At 36.7% G+C, this 18603-nt stretch overlaps 4 protein-coding genes across 5 annotated transcripts; 3 read left to right on the top strand and 1 right to left on the bottom strand.

Moving 5' to 3' along the window:
• Window positions 1-4437: 4437 nt before the first annotated feature.
• LOC137720621 (ERAD-associated E3 ubiquitin-protein ligase HRD1B-like) lies at window positions 4438-8106 on the bottom strand. Of its 2 annotated transcripts, none has more exons than XM_068459709.1 (8): window positions 7989-8106; window positions 7175-7825; window positions 6627-6803; window positions 6152-6301; window positions 5850-6058; window positions 5380-5518; window positions 4921-5188; window positions 4438-4832 (listed from the first exon to the last, which is right to left on the bottom strand). In XM_068459709.1, the coding sequence occupies exons 2-8, from the start codon at window positions 7705-7707 to the stop codon at window positions 4674-4676; spliced, it is 1635 nt and encodes a 544-aa protein (XP_068315810.1). In that variant the 5' UTR covers window positions 7708-7825; window positions 7989-8106; the 3' UTR covers window positions 4438-4673. The 2 variants fall into 2 exon arrangements, with proteins under 2 accessions (XP_068315810.1, XP_068315811.1); XM_068459710.1 differs by having other exon boundaries at window positions 7175-7735; window positions 7989-8095.
• A 106-nt stretch (window positions 8107-8212) lies between these two features.
• On the top strand, window positions 8213-10653 carry LOC137720624 (probable NADH dehydrogenase [ubiquinone] 1 alpha subcomplex subunit 12). The gene is made up of 5 exons (XM_068459713.1): window positions 8213-8376; window positions 9016-9042; window positions 9452-9540; window positions 10119-10228; window positions 10320-10653. The coding sequence occupies exons 1-5, from the start codon at window positions 8288-8290 to the stop codon at window positions 10476-10478; spliced, it is 474 nt and encodes a 157-aa protein (XP_068315814.1). The 5' UTR covers window positions 8213-8287; the 3' UTR covers window positions 10479-10653.
• A 1272-nt stretch (window positions 10654-11925) lies between these two features.
• LOC137720248 (D-xylose-proton symporter-like 2) lies at window positions 11926-15935 on the top strand. Its single transcript, XM_068459289.1, has 14 exons — window positions 11926-12290; window positions 12802-12899; window positions 13004-13082; window positions 13166-13225; window positions 13367-13433; window positions 13534-13658; window positions 13756-13857; window positions 14047-14415; window positions 14500-14547; window positions 14660-14722; window positions 14872-14952; window positions 15078-15176; window positions 15262-15399; window positions 15526-15935. The coding sequence occupies exons 1-14, from the start codon at window positions 12246-12248 to the stop codon at window positions 15655-15657; spliced, it is 1506 nt and encodes a 501-aa protein (XP_068315390.1). The 5' UTR covers window positions 11926-12245; the 3' UTR covers window positions 15658-15935.
• Window positions 15936-16735: 800 nt separating this feature from the next.
• Window positions 16736-17910, top strand: LOC137720620 (uncharacterized). The gene is made up of 4 exons (XM_068459708.1): window positions 16736-16957; window positions 17115-17187; window positions 17423-17512; window positions 17624-17910. The coding sequence occupies exons 1-4, from the start codon at window positions 16796-16798 to the stop codon at window positions 17698-17700; spliced, it is 402 nt and encodes a 133-aa protein (XP_068315809.1). The 5' UTR covers window positions 16736-16795; the 3' UTR covers window positions 17701-17910.
• Window positions 17911-18603: the final 693 nt, after the last annotated feature.

Genomic DNA, 18603 nt, shown 5'->3' with positions numbered 1-18603 from the left:
AGAACTACATGGAGCTGGTTTGAACCCTGACGTGGCATGTTATCAGACTATGCTGAGAGGTTACATGGACTATGGACATTTAGAAGAAGGCATCAAGCTTTTTGAGCAGATCAATAAGTCTGGAGAGGCAGACAGGTTTACTTTGAGCTCAGCAGTACATTGTTATAAATCTGTGGGAAAGGAACTTGAAGCTGAAAATGTTTTGCATTCATGAGTAATTTGGGTATTTCATTTATGGAGAACCTAGAAGCTGGATCCAAGCTAAACGCATCAGAGGATAGATCGATCCTAAGTAGCTAAAGGAATTATGACAGAAGAACCACATCGATTTGCGGCACATATTTTTAGGGACTAAATTGGTCGATTTTCAATTTCAGGGATCATCTTGATTGGGTGAGTCAATTTCAAGAACTATATAATAGAAAGCGAGAGCCCCAATTTGGGGTCACGCATGCTGACAAAAAGTTTGGGTCACACATTTGACAAAAAATATTAGGAAAAATTGCCCCTCAACCAAAAAAAATTCAAAAGCAGCCTAATATAATATATCAAGTAATACAAGGGTAATTTGGTAATTTGATTATCATAAAATATAATATAAATATAAGTGGGAAGAGAGAAAAGAATAAAAAAATGAAAGGATAAGTGAAAGTTGATGGTGCTCATGTGAAGGGAAGAAAAATATAATAAAAAATAAGAAAAATGATGAATATTGTGCTTAAAACATCTTTAGAGGCGCGTAGTGCCAGTGATCAATTAGTAAAGTTTTTTTTTTTTAAAATTAGTATCTTATAATAAGTTAGCAATAATATGATTCAATTAGTTGTTTATTAAATATTATTTTCTTTATAAAAAAGGTCTTTCGTACGTGGATAATAATGTGATTAAATTAATTGTCAAATGATTGTTTTTATTTTTTTTTAACAAATGATATTATCTACACTAAGGGGGAGAGAGTGGACTTAGCCTCACAATGAGCTAGCAATAATGTGATTGAAAACCGATTTTATTATGTGAATTCAGTTGCTTTAATTAGTTTATGAGGGGTTTCTTTTAGCATAATCTAAAATTATTTATTTACTTCAAATATTTAACTTTCCTTTTGTCAATTTACGCATATAAATACATTTAAAACGTGTAAGTCACGCATAACATGCCGTGATTTAAAAAATGTCTTCTACACGTGCATGAGGGCGTGCGTGAAGGCTAGTATATTATATAAGAGAGATAAAAGCACATAAGCCGATTGTATGTAATAAAAAATTAATTAATTTAATGGTGAAGTTTAAAGCTAATAGTGAATGCAATGCTAATCACTGTTCTAAAAATTCCGCTTAGGCGCTAGACGACTGGCTATCATCCAGATAATCTCTAACGTTTGAAAATTTAGAAATGACACCTAGACCTACTTAGGCATCCGCCTAGCCTGCCAACATGTCTAGGCACCTGTATAGATTGTAACTCTTACTTAAACAGAAAATTGATAACTTTCATTTTGCGTTTTATTTTGTTCAATAAAATGTAAGAGACTTATTGAATACTAGGATGAACAATCATTATATACTTGTTTCCCATGTTTTTAATATGTTCTAGAATTTTATAATCTATATGTCATTTTGTTTTGCAATTTATGTATTCCAATATAAATAGACACTTATATACGATATATAATAAATTCACTTAAATCCGCCTAGGTCTCAACTCACATCCCGACTAGAGTCTAGCGTATTTTAGAACCTTAATACTAAGTAAGAAGTGTTCATGAAACACTGCGCTTCATATCATCACTAATTTGGTATCCAATTATTCAGAGGGAGGGTGAAAAGGATCTAAAACTAAGAAGGTAGCTAGCACTCCTCCTCCTTCCACCTCCCTCAATCCTCCTTCTCATGCCAAAATCGCAATTACTAAATAATTAATCATATAATGAGTAATTTTATTTGAATCCATATAACCTCTCTTTACACCCAACTTACTCTTTAACCCATATTATTTTTAACTAAACTATTAATATCTCTTTAAACCCTAATTTACTATCTAAACTACTCTCACAAACTCAATTCCACACCCATTTAAAAATAAAACTCAAAATCAATTCATATGTTCTCTCCTCTCACATTCTCTCCTTCCCACAAGTCCATCGTCTTCCCTTTTAATTCTTCATGATTTAACATAAATCAAAATTAATAAGAATTGGCGAGAATTAATTTATCATTTAGGTTTCCAGGATATTGGCATAAAGCCATGCTTTATGCAATTACCATGTTGGAAAAGCTTGATCTTCTGAGGCTAAGTAAAGGAGTGGGTGAGACCTGCAGGTTGGAAAAGCTTGATAACACCCCTTTTGGTCACTTTCTGATGCTTTCAGGAGCAATAAGAAATTCAAGGCTATGGGACGGGAAGATTGACCAGTCCAACTTGATTTGGACTAGTTAGTTTCTTTAGGTTTTAACTCAACTGCCGTAGGACTAATGAATATCTATACAAATACGACCAGAGTTAGCGGTTTGAATCTGGTGCTGCTGCGATAAGACTACGACATTGATTCATCCATAATATAATTATTTTTGTAGCTTTTTTTCTACCTTTCTATTTCGAAAGGTCAAGTTTCACCTAATTAATAGTCTAATCAGAATTCCTTCATTTAAAATCTGAAAAATGAACGTTTTGTTGGCCATCGGTTGCTAGTCAGCTATTATTCCTTGCCACCTTACAAAACCCAAAAGGTGTTGTCTTTATTCCTTCCCCCTCCCCACCAACCCCCACTACTTTTCGTTTCATGCCGTCACAGATTTTTTGGTTTCACGGCTGTCACAGACAATTTACTTTGCTTCTACTTTTATATTTCTGGTGCTTAGAGCTTCAGGAAATTAATTTGCATAATTAACACTCAATGAAGATCGATCTTATATGTCCAAATTAAACCTGATAACGAAATTTGAGGAATTAACACAACATGCAGATTGCAGCATGTTAAGTTAATTGCGATGTGAGCTTTGGGATCAACCCAAAACAAAAATAGTAACAAGGTAAGGTGAATTGTTGTGGGTATGGAGTTAGGTAATGAGTCAACAAAACACAATACCCACTCCTAGGCTTCTACTCCGATGGTCATGAACTTATGAGAGATCAAACATCAAATAAGGTCGAAGGACACCCGACATTTTTCCGTGAAGGAGACATTTTCTCTTGCAATTACTTCATAGTTCTATAGTAACGTCACTCAGTCAATAAATATTTTCTACGTGTTTAAAAAGTGAACTACACATCCAATAAAAACTTCTCACGTATTAAAATGGTTGAAAGATAATATGATAGATTATAATCACTTTCTTTTTTGGTAACATAGGGGGTGGATACCTCCAAAACTAGCTCGAAGAGTTATTACATAGAGTTCGAGTTCTAGAAACTCACATCATATTATCAAATAACTGAGTTCCAATCTAGTCTGGAGGATTATTAAAAAATGATATCCAAGATTCATATTATAGCTCCCACTAGCAATTTCATAAACCATCATATTCTTCTCCTGGTAAACATGCACTAACTCGCATTCAGCTATACGTGTCACAAGTTATTTGCAATGATTAATGATGTTAGCAAGAAAATGAAAACCAGTATCAATCATATTATTAATTAAATTAACCACTAGAGCTGAATCTATCTTCATCTATAATTTTAAAATGCTATTGTCGACTACAAGTTCCAGTCCAAAATATGGCTCCCAAATTTCAACATCAACTACCAACCACCAACCTTTGTCCAAGTTGACAAATAACCCGCTAAGCCAATCATCGATGTTCTCCCTAAAAACTCCTGCAGGTTTTTTTTTTAATTTTTATTCTAGTAGCATTGATTGGAAAAGCGTCATTTTAAGGACCGCATTGAAATTTTAAAGATGTTGAGGGCGTTTAAATAGAGAGGCAGATTATTTGCCCTATGTTTGGATGCCTTTTTCATCCCCTCTTATTTGTGCGATCACGGTTAAACCACGTTAATATTTTATATTCCTATTGCTTTTTGTCTTATTATCTCTATAAAAAAATCAATATAAAATGTTGACGTGGCTTAACCGTAACCGCATAAAATAGGAGGGGATGGGAACGACATTCAAACAGAAACAGAAAGGAAGACAATCTGCCTCCGTTAAATAGGAGCAGGCAACTATTTTACGATTTTTAATTTAAAATTTTTTTTTTTAAACAAGCCACAGCCCGCTTTGAACAAAAATGAAGAAAAAGGGTATCTTAGCCGGATACAAGATTGTTTTTCTTCAAAGCGTTACATAACACTCCTTTAAAATTTTATTTTTTAAGGTATTAACTTTTTAACATAAACATATCCCATTATTTATATTTTTAAGTTATTAACTTTTTAACACATATATCCCACCATTTATCTAAAAACACGTGATGTACCATCAGTATTTCGATCAAATTGAAAAATCTCTCATAGAATAGAGGCAACATTACGAGTTCTACACAATTATACCATTCGCGAACAGTAATGGTAAATGTTACAAGTACAAGAAGATAAATTTCTTTTTCATAAAGATGAAAAGAGTTGACTTGTACAATAATATGCTCAAACTCAATACTCCAGTTATTCATCCATCCCTATACTAATTTTCTCATCCCTTGTTTTCTTACAATATACCTGAAGTTATGCCATGTCTACGTATCAACCCGATCTTCATGACGTCCACAATCTGAAACAGATGAAGGAGCTGCAACGCTCTTTCCTTTGCCATCCAAAGATGGCCTTGTTGGACCCATGTCCACACTTTCCTTAGGTTTTGGTTTCTGTAAAACTTGGAGCTGATTCTGCAGTATCTGTACAAGAAAAGCAGTTACTAAGCACGAGAAAATGGGGGTAACGACCACAAATCAAAACAGAAGTGATTAATCTTCTCTTTAATACCTCTATCTGGTGCTGAAGAAACTTTTTCTGGGCCTCCAGCTCAGAAGCTGTCAGATTTGGATCACTGCTCAGCCTCCCCCCATAGGCCACATTGGCCCCAGGGACAAACATGTAAGGTGGGAACTGAGAGAAGGACAAGTTTGCAGCTCCACCAGGGGTTGCAAGCTGCGGCTGTGATTGTCCACTAGAAGCTTCTCCACTAGATTCAGTATTAGGGGAGTCAGTCGTATGTCTTTGTACCTGAGGAAGTGCCGCATATCCAGGAGACCTACACACAAGAGGGCGTAGTTTGTAAGACTCTAGTACGCAGCATTCTATGGCAGTGCAACATATCCAAATCATATGTATCAAGCACACACTCTCACAACCAAACTAGGAACAAACTAAAATACAATGGGAACATATGACCTCTCCAACAATAAAAATGTAAACGCTAACTTGGGATAAATGTGTCATTACCATACTAGTCTGTTTGCAGAAGGATATACATGAGACTTCTCATATATCGATGCAGCAGCAGCAGCAGCTCGGAGCCTGGCTTCATGTTGGCTCACACTATCACCAGCAACTCCACCACCCTGAGCCATTGTGCCTGTCCCTGTTCCCAATTAAAATCATCAGTTAACTCACATTTTATACTGAACAAAAGATCAGAGTCCCATATGATAAAAAATATATTATAAGAATGAAAAAAAAGAGTGACCATGAAACATGAAATCCAACTGGCATTTTATTGGTGCCTTCATTTTTCATTTCCTTCTATAATAATCTTTCATGTATGAAGGAAAAGGAAATGTAAGTTTAAAAACCACAAAGTTCTGAAATTAAAAACAACAAAGTGCCTTTCCTTTAATGACCAAATATCAGACCTTCCGATGTCACACAGAAATTAAAAGACACAACAACAATTGCAATGCTCAGAAATTTACCCTGTTGATGAGCATCTGACCGTGAAGCCCTATGTCCGCCAGCTGTACCTGTACCACTGTCAGGAGGTACAACTAAAGCCCTGCAAGTAGGGCAGGTATGCTGTCGCTCTAACCATGATCGAAGGCACGACACATGAAAAAGGTGTCCACATAATAGTTTCTTGGCTGTTGTCATCTCTTCACGGCAAATGATACAAATCGCGTCACTTCTGCATATCCATCATAAACAACTAAGACTCCACTATGCAGAATTTGATGATTACAAAATAAAACACTTGAAACTAATGAGACTTTAAACTTACGCATTAAGCTCTTCAGGCGTAGCATCTGGGAATCGATCATTCATGTTTGATGTGAGCTTTCGATAACGAATGTAATCAGCAATGCGAAGCTTAAAGTTCCTAAATGTTTCATAGAGCTCACGTATCAAGTGCAGTGGCACACCATAGTATCTGGGATGGGACAAAACTTCACGTCAATCAAGATAAGAATAACCTCAGCTTATGCTAATCAACAAGAAAAAATCTCCACATGCTTAAAACTTAAATTCATAGGATTTCGGCCCAACTATTGTATCATATTCTAACATTTCAGGTCCACCTTGGCAAAAAATAAAAAAAAAACATTTCAGGTCCACAGCTTCTCCGCCACTTGGGAACCAAACATGTTGCATTCATCACAGATTGAGCCCAAAACATTCCCAAAATTGTGTCATATTTAGCAAAAAATTGTGTGTACAGCTGTTTATCTAAACCGAAATATAAACAGAATACTCACGTGAAAATTGCGAGGAAGAAGCACAAATACATAGACAAATGAAGCAAGTCCCGAATAAGTTCCAAGTAGAACGTGTAGACAGGCTTCTTCTCCCATTGTCCCTCCATAAGCATGTCAGTAACATAGAAAACATATTTCACAAATGTTGACACTGTTGTTGTTGCTAGTATCATGTACCTGGATACAAAATCATGGACATTTTTAAAATGAGAAAGACTGGAGAATGCAGAAATTGATGACTTATCCATATTATTGGCTTTTATATCTAAGGCTTTCCCTTTCCGTATAATCCCATCACAACTATTAGTTCTCCCTTATTGCATTTTGTACTCGACATAAATCATTCAATGGATCATCATATCATCTGCCCTATCAACCACTTTCCACGACCACATAATAAACTTGCTCAACTCATTTCCAATATAATGAAGCTAAATGCAGTATTAATTATCAGATAAAAAGATGCTAAAGTTATCAAAGTTTGATCAAATAAAATGTAGGATGTTCCAAAATGAAAACAAAGAGAATAATTAAGATGGATCACTTACTCGAATGAAAAGAAGAGGGAAACCGAGGCCTTTTGTGTCCTTATCAAGTTGCTAACAGAACTGTACAAAAAGAGACTATCTAGAACAAGCAAGAAACCCAAAAAGGACACAATCCGAACATGAGACAGCATGGGCACGGAAGGAGTGGTCTCGATGTACTCAACCCTCTTCTGAGCCAACCAATGCAAAGCCTTGATCAACAACAGAGCAGTAACCATAGCAAGAAACGAGACCGAAAAGTCCTGCCTGAAAATAGTAATGGCAAAGAGGATTTCCATGACTTCCCGCCATGATTGCTCGTTAAGCCTCTCCACCTCGGCTTCCCGGAGTGATCCAAGGAAGATCTTTTTAGTCAATTGCCACATAGTACACATAATGACCAGACCCATGTTGAGAAGCAACACCAAGCTGATCTTCGACGTCGACAAATACACCATTGCCGGATAAAACTGACCTCTACTACTAAATGCATGATAAACAATCGCTAGGGTTGCTACCAAACTAATCCCGGCATAGGTTTGCAGCTTCATCATTTTCCTCAAACCTAATCGATCAAGGTTGCTGTTACAAGACAACAATTAACAACTTCTTGATGCGCGTTTTCCAAACAGATTCAATTTTAAGAACGTTACAGTGCCATCGAGTTGAGACCTAGAATTTCAAACAACACAAATGAAATCCCAATCAAATCAAATGAGCCCTAAATCCGAAGCAACATTAAAATTAAAAATTGGAAAGCAATTTTAAGAAAGTAAATAATAATTTCATCTTAAAAAATGAGAATTCATAGAAAAACTGAAGCAACTGAGAGTACCTGCGAAGTTCGCTCTGTTGAAATTTCGGGTTTTCTGGTGTTTCTTCTTCTTCCTCCCGTCTTTTATTTTCTCAGAACCTTAAAAAAACAAAAAAAAAATGCTGTCAGGCAAATTAAAAAATGAAAACAAAAATGATGTTGTCGACCCAATGGGGAAATGCCACGTGGTGAAGGACGCAAACTAAACCCAATCCGAGTATTTTTTTTCTGACCCGACCCCGAGCCCGTCAAATATTAGGAACGGGCTGAGATCGAGAGAGCCTGGCCCTGCAGAGCGAGAGAGGAGAGGAGGGAGAGAAATGGCGACGGTGGTAAAGAGCGTTGCGAAGGCGATCAGAGAGAGAGGTCTCCGCAGCTACTTAAGGGAGCTCAAGGAGGATGGCTTCTTGTATGTTCTATCTCCATCCTTTGCTTTTCGAATTGATTTATTTGTTTATTTTTGTTAATATAATGCTTCTGGAGATGTCAAGGATCTCAATTTTTCTTGTTGGATGTATGTGATTGGATGCCAAGAACATCGTTGGTGTTTTCCGTATTGCAAGTAATGTTTCTGAATCCAATCTGTCCTCCTTGGTACCTGATAAATAAAAGACAAATCAATGTGGGATGGCAATTTTAGATTTTGAATTTTCGATTTGGGTTTTTCTTATTTTTGCTGCATTGAAGAAAGAAATAATTTTCGGAAGTCCGAAAAGTTGAAGAGGTGCTGAAACAAACAGCTCTTGAGCTGGGCGGGATGAGAAAATTTTGTTGGTCTGTTCTCTGATGTTATATCTATTGGCTTGGTAGGAAAATGTAGGAAGGAAAACAGATTAAAAGCTAAACCTTTTGTCCAAATGCTTTACTCTTTGGCGCTCAGGGACGATATCTTTTGTTATAATTATTGTTTTGGAGCACTTTCTGATGTACATGGTTCACTGAGACGTCTTTTAGTAGCTCGTTGAATGGCTCTTAAATTGCTTTTTTGGGTTTCGTATCCTATATCTTTATACCGTGCTGACTGTTTATACTGTTCCAAATCTTGCAGAAATTGTATTTTCGATGGAAACCTTACGTAAGTCACATTACTTCCCCTTTACTTGAAATCCTTGACAAACAAGCATACTGCGTGTTTACATGATATTTAGAGTGTTAATATTTTGAGTAAAGATCTTGAAAAACAGAAAAAGTCACGTGTGTTAAAATTTATATGCCATGTTATTCGAAGAGAACATAAAAGTTAAAACGTTGAATTGTGACCGGTAGGCTAGTTGCTACTTGGATGCTGCAAAAAGCAACAGCCCCATAAGGATAAGTTATTCATAATTCTGGGAGTCTGATATAGTTAACAATTTCTCTCTTGTAAAGAAAATGAACATTGGAATGAGGGATTACTTTTGCTTCTTTGTGGTTTTCATTTTTTAATTGTGTTGGTCATCTTTGTTTCTTTAGCATATCTAGCAATTTTTTGTTTGATGCTGTAGGCAAACTAAGATCCACAATATTGGGGCAAGGCTTGTAGGTGTTGATAACATTGGCAATAAATATTATGAGAAGCTTGACACTCAATATGGTTAGTGTTTTCTTCATTCCCCACCTTCTGATGCCTTTCTTACTTTAGCATAAAAATATTCTTTACTATATTGCACTGGAGTTGTGACATTGGTGTCGACTATCGTTTCCAAGAACAAGCCATATTCAAATCATGAAACAAATCTTAATCTTATGGATCTTTTCAAATCTTCTGTCCATATTCCTAAGGTTATGGAAGAAGGTAAAGAAATAATTTTAGTTTCCTAGGAAGTGTGCAAATTCCTCTTCCCCATGGTAAAATGGTTCGACTCTTTTGTAGGCTGAACAAATTTTAACAAAGGTCCCATATTTCTTTATAAGAATGCAAGGAAATTAATGGTGCTAGCCTCCTAGCGGGTTTTTGTGCAATTGGACAATTCGTATTAGATGCTTACATGCCTTGGTATATAAAATTTCACCACATCCATGCGAGTTACAGCCATGAGTTAGATATAACGACTGTTCTAATTTTCCTCTTTGATGCATTGGGAAGATGCCATTCTTCAAAGTTTTGCATTGCTTCAAGGTTATTGTGGTATGAATGCTCACAGCTAACAATTGACCAGAGGGATTTTACAGGAAGACACAGATGGGTTGAATATGCAGAGAAGAGTCGCTACAACGCTTCTCAAGTACCACCAGAATGGCATGGTTGGCTGCACTACATAACTGATCATACAGGAGATGAGGCCAGTCCTGCTTCCTTTCTAAATATTTGATCGTGTATGCTGTGAAAATCTTGTTACATGTAGCTTACAAACAAATGAATTCTTGTTGCAGCTTTTGATGCTAAAACCAAAGAGGTATGGCATTGAACACAAAGAAAATTTCACTGGGGAGGGTGATGAGTTTATTTACCATTCCAAAGGCCACAGCCTCAATCCAGGGCAGAGAGACTGGACCAGGTACCAACCTTGGGAACCAACCAAGAAGGAGTGAGTTGTTTCTGTGGCACGTACGTGCTCAAACTTGGAAAAGATTTGGCACTAATGTGCTGTGTATTCAGTTAATAAATGGCTTGTACTTGTGTTAGCTGTGAATCTTTTGGAATGCTTGCCGTGTGGAGAAGAGTCCTAAAAACTTCATAGTTCAATGAAATGCTGGTATTTTGATTTTTTGGGTGAATAATATCAGTTCAAAAGGGTTGTGTTTCACGGTAGGAGTAGTAGCAATGTGCACTGAGCACTGCTAGTGCTAATTGGTGTTGTTCTCAAGGGCTGAAATGTCCGTTGCTGAGCGAACCAGATACATAAAAAGAGCAGACATGAAGAGCATGAATGAAAAAGTAGGTGGATTGCACATTGATTTGGGTTATGGCAATACAGAAACATACATGTACGGAGTGACAAGGAGTGTCGTTTATGATATACCCGGTTCTTCTTATTCTCGGTTTTTCTTCTACCGATTCATGACCTGTCCGATAATTTCAAATAAGTAAGCTTGGCGAAAGGATTTGTCTGAATTGATGGGAGTGGAATGGACCGGTAAGTGGAGACCGCGAGCTCAAACTCTCCACGAGTCTCCCTAACAAGCTAGTGAAGGAGAAGCTTACAGTCGACAGACACTGCCAGTCTGTCTGCTACATTTTTTCTAATACTATGCATTTGCAATTATTTTAAAAGAATTTTAACGAAATTTTTTTGATACTGTTTATTTTAACGAAAAGTTATATTTTTACATTAAATAGTCAATTCTAGTACTATTCACTTTATTCTTTATTTTGTCATTATCGTTAAAACTCAAAGTTTTTAAGCCATTTTTATTAGTTTTTCTTTATTTTAAAAGGAAAAGTGTTATTATAATTCTAAAAGTTTCATTTTATACTATTCATAAGTGTATTTTTCTTTCTAAATATAGAAAGTTTAAAGTGTATAATAAGGAATTTGGAGTGTTAATAACAATTCCCTTTCAAAATCATGTGCCAAATTTTTATCCAAAAGACCAGATAAATAAACAGAAAAGGCCTTGTGCCAAATTTGTCATGGAAAATTACTAAAAGGCAAGAGAGTAAAGGTAAGCTAATTAATCACGACTTCTATTAACCGATAAACGCCGATTCGTTATCATGCGGTCAATTTTTGGTTATGTGCAAGTGGTCCTTTATCATAGAGGTCGAAAGATGTTTGGCCCTTGCATAACAATGTGGATTCAAACTTTATCGATGACTAATCTAACGTCTAATATAACAAAATTTATTGTTTGACAAAAAAATAAAAAAAAACTTTTATGTTTAATTTTAAATAATAATATTTAAAATAATTTTTGATCATATAATGTACAAGTAACAGACTTTAAAGATAATCCTCACAAAAGAATCAGATAGAATTCTCATTCATAAAAACCCAAGTGGGATTTAAAAATTAAAAATAATTAGACGAAAGAAAGCCTTCGCAGCAAAGCAACCTCCTTCATCTGTTTCTGCTTGAGTCAGTTTTTGAGTCGCGAGTCACGACTCAGTTCTGCATGACCACTGCAACCGCATTTTGGACTCACCTAACTAACAGCATATTAACTGTTTTATTTACGACTTCTTCTTATCTCCCTTGCCAGTTTCGATAACCTTCTCTATCGATCTCCACGTGACCCTAAAAAACCAAACCAAAAAAAGCTCCTAAATTTCGTTTGGTATTCGTTCATACGCCGACAGCAACCTCCATTTAATTCAATTTCTGGGGAGCTCTTTGGTGTGGTGAGCTGCAGGCAGCAATGGCGTCCGATCCTGAGCAACCCGCGCTCTCTTCTCTCGCAAAGGTTTCATTTTTCTGCCCTCAATTTTGATTTTTTTGTACTTTCTAATTTCCTTCTCTCTTTGTGCTTATGGAACGTATTACGAATCGTTCAGCTGAATTAAAACAAATTTAAGAAGATTATTTGGATTTTATACTGTTTAATTCTGTTGGAAGAACAAAGCTTTAAGGCCCCATTTGATAAAACTGAAAATTTGTATAATTTGGTTTTGTGAGTTGGGGTTTTGGTACTTTTGGTATTGGTGTTTTATTAATGATTAGTTCAATTCGAGTTTGATGCCTGACAAAGTGTAGGAAAATGACAAGGATTTTGTCTTCTTCATCGTCACTAGTGTTCGATTCTACCTATGCAAATTCTTGGTTCCTTTTACATTTTAACATGTGTGTTCTGTTTGATTCCGCTGACAATTAAGAACATTAACATGTGTCGCTTGATAACAATACCGGCTTGAGTGTGATTGTTTGTTTTAGATATCTGCCCCGTTCAAAGTTGTTAGTTCATTGCCAATTTTCAGGTGGGCAAGTCTTCAGGTGAAATTGGCGACACACAGGAGCCACTTCTTAACGGGGTTCACAATTCAGAAAACTATTCTCTTATTGCCGCAATCCTACCGTGAGTATTTTTTCGGTTTTAGCTGTTTTATTCTTCTGTTTAGACTGAAAATTTTACAGATAATCACATTATTCTGGCTCTACACTGCTCCTTGATGATTTCAGATTTCTATTCCCAGCTCTCGGAGGACTACTATATGGCTATGATATTGGTGCAACATCATGTGCTACAATCTCCGTAGAGGTATACATGAGCTATTAATCATATAGTGCGTTCTTTGTACTTTATTTGTAACTGCTGATTCACTTAGAACATACTCAATGCAGTCGGCCACATTAAGCGGAGTATCATGGTACAACTTATCATCTGTGGAAATTGGTCTCATAGTAAGTTTATAACTAAACTTCCTTGCTGTCACTGAAAACTCTATGAGTGTTTTTTCTTTTTAGTTATGCCAGCTCCTTGTGCATCTTTCTTTGGCTTCAGAGAAGATTAATGTATCTAGTTGGTACCTGTTTCATTTGCAGACCAGTGGCTCATTATACGGGGCCTTGATTGGATCTTTGATGGCCTTTAACATTGCTGACTTCTTAGGTGAGGTTTCACCTTTTTTCTAATACATTCCAAGTTATACAAGTAAAACTGATGACGTCTTCCACTACTGATGAAGTTTGAATGGTTAATATGTATGAAGGAAGAAGGAGGGAGTTGATTTTGGCTGCTTTATTGTATCTTCTTGGAGCTCTAGTTACAGCAGTAGCACCCAACTTGCCTGTTATGGTGATTGGACGCTTGGTATATGGTATAGGAATTGGACTGGTAATGAATAGAATGCTTTTTTTTTTCAATGCAAAGCTATACTTAGCTCCTTCTATGAAACTGGAGATGTATAAATTTTCAATTTCTTCTCTTTTAGGCAATGCATGCAGCTCCAATGTATATTGCTGAGACAGCTCCAAGTGCTATACGAGGTCGCCTAATATCGCTCAAAGAGTTCTTCATTGTACTTGGGATGGTTGTAAGTTCTTCTACATTCCATCTGAGAGTCTATGAATTTTTTTTCTGCCGTGATATGCAATGAAGCCAACTAAAAGCTATTTTCAAGTTTGCTCCTCTTTTTTGTAGCTTATTCTTTAAAAGTTTATCTTACTATTTTTTTGTATATTCACGAAGGCCAGCAAATCATAAGCACTTGAATTTTGTGCAGGCGGGTTATGGAATTGGTAGCCTTTTAGTTGACATAGTAGCTGGTTGGCGCTATATGTATGGCGTTAGTGCCCCTTTGGCAATAATTATGGGTATTGGAATGTGGTGGCTACCAGCATCACCTAGATGGATGCTTCTGCGGGCCATACAGGGGAGAGGAAATATGAATGAGTTAAAAGAGACTGCAATCAGTTGCTTGTGCCGGCTTAGGGGTAGAGCCATTGGTGATTCAGCTCCTGAACACGTAGATGAGATGCTGGCTGAGCTTGCTTATGTTGGTGACGAGAAAGAAGCTACATTAGGGGAGATGTTTCATGGAAAATGCTTGAAGGCCCTTGTGATTGGTGCTGGATTAGTCTTGTTCCAACAGGTAGTTTCAGTTGGGAAAGGAATATGATATGATGTGATCTGTTGAAATCTTTGGCTTATACATGGCATCTCTATACTATGACAGATTACAGGGCAACCAAGTGTGCTGTACTATGCTGCATCGATTTTTCAGGTACCCTGCTAATTTAGATCTGGGGTACAGATTGGACATTGGTTGAAAAGATTATCCCTTACAAGGGTTTCGTAGGAAAATGTCTCTCACCATAACCCATATAATATAATAGAGTGCAGGATTCTCTGAAGCGTCTGATGCAACACGGGTCTCAATTTTACTTGGCGCTTTCAAGGTATTTCCAAATGACATGCCATGCTATTTATCCGGACGTGGTTTAAAAACTTTTCTGTTTTTGGCCTGCTGAAAAGTGTTCATCTATTTCTGTTGAAGAAGTCGACTCTCTAAACAGATATGTCTGACTCAATCTTTTTCTTGTTGTAGTTGATAATGACTGGAGCAGCTGTTCTTCTTGTTGATAGACTCGGGAGAAGACCTCTACTACTAGGAGGTGTTACGGGGATGGTAAGGCTTCTTTTGGGTTGATGTTTTCATTTTTATTCATTTTTTGTATATTGTAAGACTAGAACCAACTATCTTCCGAGTGTTTGAGTATCATGAGGAATTTATGTACTTTGTTCATATGACAGGTCATCTCGTTATTCCTTTTGGGATCGTATTACCTTTTCTTTGATAATGCACCGGTTGCAGCTGTAGTTGCTCTGCTGCTGTATGTTGGGTGTTATCAGGTAATCAGAAGTTGTATACCGTACATTTTTTCTTTTTAGATAGGTTTTAGTTCTGTAGTGTAACCCATGGAAACTTGTTGTGCAGATATCTTTTGGTCCCATTGGTTGGCTAATGATATCAGAAATATTCCCCTTACGGTTAAGGGGGCGAGGACTGAGTATAGCAGTGCTTGTGAATTTTGCTGCAAATGCGCTGGTGACATTTGCATTTTCTCCTCTAAAGGTAATTAAGATTACCAGCCGTGTTATTTCTTTTGGAATTTTGTTAATTAAATTGTCTTTGGGGATGTTCGTTCTTGTATCGTGTCGTGAGTGAGATAATTACGAATATTGACGTTGATTGAAACAGGCATTGCTGGGAGCTGGAATATTGTTTTATGTATTTGGAGCAATAGCAGTGGCATCTCTAGTTTTCATTTTCTTCATCGTCCCAGAGACCAAGGGGCTTACTCTTGAGGAAATTGAGGCCAAGTGCCTTTAGGCAATCTGAACTTCTGGACTTCTGGACTTCTGGACTCCTGGTGTTGCAAGTTGCAACCAAACATTAGTCATAAAAGTTGAGAAACCAAACTTCATCTATGTTATGTATTATAGTTCACCTAAATAGCATGTTGTATAAATAATATTGTAACATATACCAGCATATGCCTCCACATTTTGCGTATGTCGACATTTTTTTATTTTTGTTTTTAAAATGGGAAGTGTAATCAGTTATAAAAAATGAGAGAATTAATGGTGTTGGAAATTTGTTGCCAATGAGGAAGATACCTACTATGTTTACATGGTTTTTTGCTTTTTTTTTTGTTTTTTTTTTTTGTTTTTTTATAAAGAGGAATAACTGGTGGTAAGCCACGATTATCCACCCTTTTTGGGGTCGAAAAGACTCATAGAGGCATTTCAACCTGTCATTGGTTACAAGTCTGGCTTCCACACCAACAGAGGGTTTCCTACTTTGTTTACATGGCTTTGAGGATGAAGTAAAAAGAGCAAAATTCACGCTACATGTAATTATTAAATTGTCTATAATTTTTATTTTTCTTCAATTTTAAAGAGACGGTTGCCACTTAGTACAACGGTTTGGTGGTATTCCTTTTCATTTTAAAGTAAGAAGTCTTATGTTCGAATCTTGTGGATGTCAAGAAGTCTTATGTTCGAATCTTGTGGATGTCAAATTCGATACCAAATTAGGTTGCCTATTGTGTGGCTTTGCTGGGTTTTTTTTTTTTTTTTTCTTAATGTAAAAATATTGATATACTCAAAAAAAGAAAAAAGAAAAAAAACCCAAAAGGGTTAGAATTTTTAAGAGTTTTTAGGTCGACAGAGCCATGTGTATTTTTATTTAATTTTTTTTTTTTAAGAAAAAATTATTTAAAACTCTTTGAAGAAGTCTTGGGTGTGGTGTTCAGAAATTTTTGGGTGCCCTTAACAGCAACCAAATTTGAAACTCGTGTGGGCCTTGGGGTCAGCTCAAAAACCTTTTATTGTATTCGACTGGGCTTACTGAGAAGATCCGATCCACATCAGCCGTCGTAGTTGTAACTCGTAAAACAACTTCGACAATAATTTCCTTTCAAGTTGAAGCAGTTGGCGGTGGCTAGGGTTAGTGAGAGAGAGGAGAGATGGCGAAGTTCAATGAGGTGCAGAAGAGGAGGAGAGCGCAGAAAGCAGAGAAGAAGAGATCGGTTCACGGCGACCCAACCACCGGGAAGCTCCACAACAAGGCCCAACCCCTCTCCATCTCCGGCAAGCGCAAGCGCAAGCTCTTGAAAAAATGGCGCCGAGTACGCTTTCCTCTCATTACTAATTTTATATTCGTATTCGTTTGCCCCTTGATTACTCACTCCGTCAAAATCTAATTTTAATTACTGTATCTGTGTGTATTTGTTGTTATAATTCGTTAATTGTTGTGTTAAAAAAAAAAAAAAAAATTGTTTTCAGGATCAGAACGAGGCTGTGAAGAAGGGACTTATAACTATGCAAGATATCGAAATGGCTGCTGCCGATGCTGATGGTAACTCCTCCTCTCAATCTCTCCGTTTATTCTTAATCTTTCGTCGACAACGTCTTACTTGATATTCGGATTCATGCGCGACTTTTGCTATTACATAATCAAGCTCCAAAATCATGATTAATTAACTCTTTAATCGTTGTATGCCAAATTAAACAACGCATTGTTAGTTAACTTGCTTCTGTCAAATTCAATGGAGTTTATACCAAGAAGCTGACATAAGGTCTTTTGTTTGTAGGAGTAGAAGAATCTAAAGACACCAAGACTTCTTCTTCAAAGTTTCCCATGAAGAAGAAGAGTCTCAAGATCAAACAACTAAAAGGCAAAGGTAAGTTTTACTTTGATATTCTCGCTTCTCATCCCTTCATACGTTGTTATGTTTGTTTTGCCGTTGTGATCTTCGCAAGTGCTCAATTTTTCTGGTTTTCTTAACGGACAGGTAAGAAGAAAGGAAAATCTTCTAAGGCGGCTGCTGCTGCCACCCCCGAAGCTTCAGTGGATGCAATGTTAGAGTAGCTTATGAGATAACTTGTCAACGCTCTACTCAACCCCATCCCATTGTAATGCTTTTTTTGTCTAATTGGAAATCGAATGAATTTTAGATCGAAACTTGCCACCTTGCTGCACTATCCATTTCAAGCGAAAAGTTATTGTTTACCAATTTGGAACGGATTTTGTTGCACGATCAAATTCTCTGTGTCGATGAAATTCAGGTCATTCGATACTCGTATACTCGGCTTCGATTCACTGTAAATTACGACAAAAGTAGACGAACCACCAAGCAAAGGAAAACAGGAGTACAAAAATGTCACTGAATCTTTGAAAAAAGACATCAAATTCTCCAACTATCGATTTCCTTCGCTGATCGAGAGCTAAACTAGACACTGAATGCCAGAGGAGAGTTACGAAGGGCAGGCATCGGCCATTGGAGCTGTTTATCTCTTAAACATTCCACAACTTAGAAGTATTCTGCTGTATGTATTCTGCAATGACCGGAGAGCTCTTCACCAATTCCCATATCTTGGCAGAATTCTTCAACCAGTCGCGTTCCGTCACCGGTGGACCATATACAAACTGTGGTTTCTATACAAACTTTGGTATAACTTTCGGGCTTACCTCCTGGGGATTCATCTTTATTCTTTGTTGGGATTACAAACAAAGGTGGATCATATATATACTTTGGTTTCTATTTCCATATACAAATTCATATAAATGTGCTAAAATCCATTATAGAGTTTATTAAAATTCTTTAAAATCTATCACTTATAAAGTTTATTAAATTATCTGAAATCCAAATTCATTACACCCTTAAAGCCCAGGATCCTCTCCGGATCCTTTTGGTGAGGATCCGCAAATTGTGTTCGTTCATCTTACTTCGTATGATCAATTTTTGTTAGATATTATTTGTATTTGATTTTA

This window comes from Pyrus communis, chromosome 16 (genome assembly GCF_963583255.1).
Source record: "Pyrus communis chromosome 16, drPyrComm1.1, whole genome shotgun sequence".
NCBI lineage: Eukaryota > Viridiplantae > Streptophyta > Magnoliopsida > Rosales > Rosaceae > Pyrus > Pyrus communis.
The sequence above is the reverse complement of the archived record's forward strand: the minus strand, read 5'-3'. Positions and strand labels throughout refer to the sequence as shown.